We start from the raw sequence: 3673 nt of genomic DNA, 5'->3' as shown, positions 1-3673 counted from the left end.
ACGTCATTTGGTATGCATCAATATATTCCATTGATTTTATTCTTCGACTTCAGCATATCGCGTACGACGGGATATATAAAAGTTCTTCCATGCATGTAGTTGATCTTACTTCTTCACATATATGATCTGATTCATGAATCATGATTTCCCAAAAAACTGCAAAGTTTGGCAGATATGGGAAGCAATCTTGAAAATCGAATTTAAAAATATTGGCTGGCTCTTGCATGTCTTAATTATCATATCAACATGAGTATTATTTAATTTAATTAATATAATATATCAGTTACACAAATATAATAAAGGGTTGTTTGAATTGTTGACTTTTACGTCTCAAAATGAAATTTATATATATATATATATAGTTAATTAAATTGAACACGAAACGAGAGACGTGACTCGATCTGGGACCTTGATGTCAATATGTTTTTAATGGGTCGATGTTAAAATAAAATATTTAATTCGAAACTAAATTCAAGAATTTATGATTTAATTTTTATTTATTTTTTTTTAAAAAAAGTTTCCGAACGTTGAAATACATGAATAACTCTTGTTTGCGGTAAATATGGCGCCATTGCATTTCTAATATGATAGTAAATCTTTTGTTTTATTTCTTTCTTTCTTTCTTTTTTTTTTTTTTTTGTGGTGTGTGTGTCAGTTTGGTTTTTTTTTTTTTTTTGTCAGTTTGGTTTTATTTTCATAATATATTTTTGTTTTGTATAATATAAAGGAAACATATATATTTTGAGCAGAAGTCATGCTAAATTTTTTTGTATGCTAAATAACGTTAAACCCCTTATATATAGTAACAAAATACCGGTTAATCACTCAACTCCAAATTCAACATTTATTTTCATATTATTTTCTCTCCTAATATTTCAGTTAATTTTTTTTTTTAAAAAAAATCTCCATTTTGAATTTTTTTCAACGGATGACATGCATGTGTGTCAGGACTCGGTAATATTGATTCAGGCAATGTATAACGTGGAAATTATTATTAAATAAGGTACTATATTAAAATTAAAAATCTGAAAAATTCCCAGGTTGGCCTAACACAATGACCAAACCCTAGTGTACAACAATGAGAGGGAAAAGTACAAACAAGCATGCATATATACTGCATTAATATAATATATCTAATTAAGCGCCGCGCCGCCATGCACGGCCATCACATGAGCAAGCTCCGGATGAGGGCTGCCTGAGCACCGTCCGAAGATTCCAGAAGCTCCGATAATCGGTCGCTCAGGTTGTCCACCTCCTTGTGCAAGTTCTTAATGTAGTTACAAGTCTCTTGCAGCACTCTTGAAGCCGAAACCTGCATTGCATTGCATGCCCATATTAAATTTTTTTTATTAATTTAGTATAATATAATGTTACACAAAACGAATATCATCCAAATAATATATTACAGATAATAGATTAATATTAGCAATATCTATATATATGTTATGTATAAGGCGGCGCCTACATTTTATTTTGTAGAAGTATCATCCAGTACCCTAGCTAGCTAGTGTATGTATACATAGCCAACAATCTTAATAAATGCGAAAATTAAACCACGTAACTCCAAGTAGCATATCGAATAATATTGAAACAAGAAAATATATATATATATATATATCCAGTAATCTTAATTAACTTAGTTTTTGAATTAACAATATTGTACAAAAATGCATGACATGCAAAGTATATATATGTTTCACTAATGCATGTATATAGACATGAGGGAACATTGGAGTCCCACAAAATAAATTCTGAGGGGATTGTGTGCTTGGGGGGCGTAGGATACTTATCCTTAGGTAGGAAAACAAAGGCCACACAAAACAAATTCATGGATGAAAATTAATTAATATACAACACAAAGTTATACAGTATGTATGTACATGGCTAAAGACCAACTGAATAGTGAGTGAATATTCATAATGAATAGCTACTTATAATTTTTTCTAGATAGTTAAAAGAATGACCTTATCCGAGCGTCGGCTGCGGATTTCAGGGATAAGTTGCTGCAATTTGGTCACAAGATCAGCAATCTGATCCTCGGTTATCCTCGAAACTCCGGATTGCCTCGAACGTGACCTTCTTCCAGACATTTTCAGTTATGCTTAATTATAACCTTAATTAATCTTGTAGAAAAGAAAGAAGGGTTTCTTGAGATTTTGAAATGGGAGGTGGGATTTAAAAAGAGGAGTGCTTGGGGACAAGTTATGGACAGAGGGATGTGAAGAAGAAATAATATGGAATGCAACAACTGTGGAGTAGTAGTACTGTTGGAGGAGATGAGGACAAGTGCATGGAGAAGCAATGGGCTATGGCTGTTTTTTAAATAGGGGTGGGGGGTTTGAAGTTTAATTTGAAGACTGTTTGTGTGTGTGTGAGAGAGAGAGAAAGATAAACAAACTAGCGAACATATATATATTTATAATGTATCTGTCTTTAGAAAAGATTGTACAAGTTCATATATACAACTCTACAAAAACTCAACGGATACACCGATTAAAAGAGCGATGAAAATATATCTTTCTTAAATTAGTACTATATTGTCCGACACATGGTGCTATATATGGCATTTGATAAATATAAATATTGAGAATGAAGAACATGGTAACGTAGATTGAAATAAATGTTTGGGTCAGGAGAAATAGAGGCGTCCATAATGTCCTTCTCTATGTGTTCCCCAAAGTGGCAAACTGGGGTTTGGTGATCAAATGGGTTAAGAGAAAATTGCTTGTTTATTAGACACCTTAGGGGGCCTCTTTGTGCCAGTCTTAGCACGCATGCCCATGTTCTCTTTATTATCTTCAATCATTTTAATATTATTATTATTATTAAGCATATCGTTAAAGTATTACACTTGTGAAAATATCGCACCCGATTTTGGGATAATTATTTTTCAGGTCTCAGTTGATTTCAAGAAGAAACATGGATATATTTATCCACTGGAGCCAATAACGTTGTGGATGGTGTTTCTGTGGTGAAATTTGGGTTAAGACAAAAGATATATAGGCAACTTGGGGTAGATATAATTAATTAAAATTGAAATGTTGGAATGTAAATCACTTGTTTACCTGTAAGTAGCTATCTAGTGGATAGTAGAGGCTACAGCATTGGGGCCACAAAAGTATGTCATTTTTGACCACTTACTTCCATCACATTAAATAAGATTTTTTCTATCTGATGCAACACGTGGTGTCTAGTAAACTCCGCATTAATTTAACTTGATTCCTAGTTTAATTATTAAGATAAAATTGATTATAGTTTCTCGAAATAAGTATAGGGATTAATTAATTGGTGAAGTAATTAGTTTATTGTTTCACTTTACGAAATCCAAGGAGGACAAATTAAGTACGTACACAATGTATTTGGGAGGAGATTTTATACGGTTGTTCAGATAATAGACTTAATTAGAGATAATTTCAGTTCAAAAGCTAGTTTTATAGTGATGATTGTCTAAGTTTATATATATAACTCGTAAAAACTTAATTCATTCGATATGAGACATTTAACAATGGTGAGTCTCGACTTGTGAACTCGAGAGAAGGGTAGGCTCGAATCGATAGCAAGAATATTGTTGAAAAGAGTTGGAATCTTGAGAATAGAGCAAGATGGAAATTGTGTTACGTGTGTGTGCGCATTGGTGCGGGAGACTGCCGCACGAGATGGGGGATTATATATA

The 3673-nt window shown here is 32.6% G+C and overlaps 1 protein-coding gene across 1 annotated transcript; it reads right to left on the bottom strand.

The window, feature by feature from the left end:
• Positions 1-1079: 1079 nt before the first annotated feature.
• On the bottom strand, positions 1080-2194 carry LOC140875667 (transcription factor PRE3-like). Its single transcript, XM_073279422.1, has 2 exons — positions 1965-2194; positions 1080-1312 (listed from the first exon to the last, which is right to left on the bottom strand). The coding sequence occupies exons 1-2, from the start codon at positions 2088-2090 to the stop codon at positions 1166-1168; spliced, it is 273 nt and encodes a 90-aa protein (XP_073135523.1). The 5' UTR covers positions 2091-2194; the 3' UTR covers positions 1080-1165.
• Positions 2195-3673: the final 1479 nt, after the last annotated feature.

The sequence above is a fragment of the Henckelia pumila genome, chromosome 1 (genome assembly GCF_033568475.1).
Source record: "Henckelia pumila isolate YLH828 chromosome 1, ASM3356847v2, whole genome shotgun sequence".
NCBI lineage: Eukaryota > Viridiplantae > Streptophyta > Magnoliopsida > Lamiales > Gesneriaceae > Henckelia > Henckelia pumila.
This window is presented reverse-complemented; position numbering and strand designations above follow the sequence as displayed.

Bases quoted from the DNA above. Each gene is read 5' to 3' on its own strand.
- LOC140875667 (XM_073279422.1), bottom strand. From the start codon at position 2,090: ATGTCTGGAAGAAGGTCACGTTCGAGGCAATCCGGAGTTTCGAGGATA. The intron at 1,313-1,964 runs GTCATTCTTTTA...AATGCAATGCAG, and splicing joins GCAGCCGACGCTCGGATAAG to GTTTCGGCTTCAAGAGTGCT.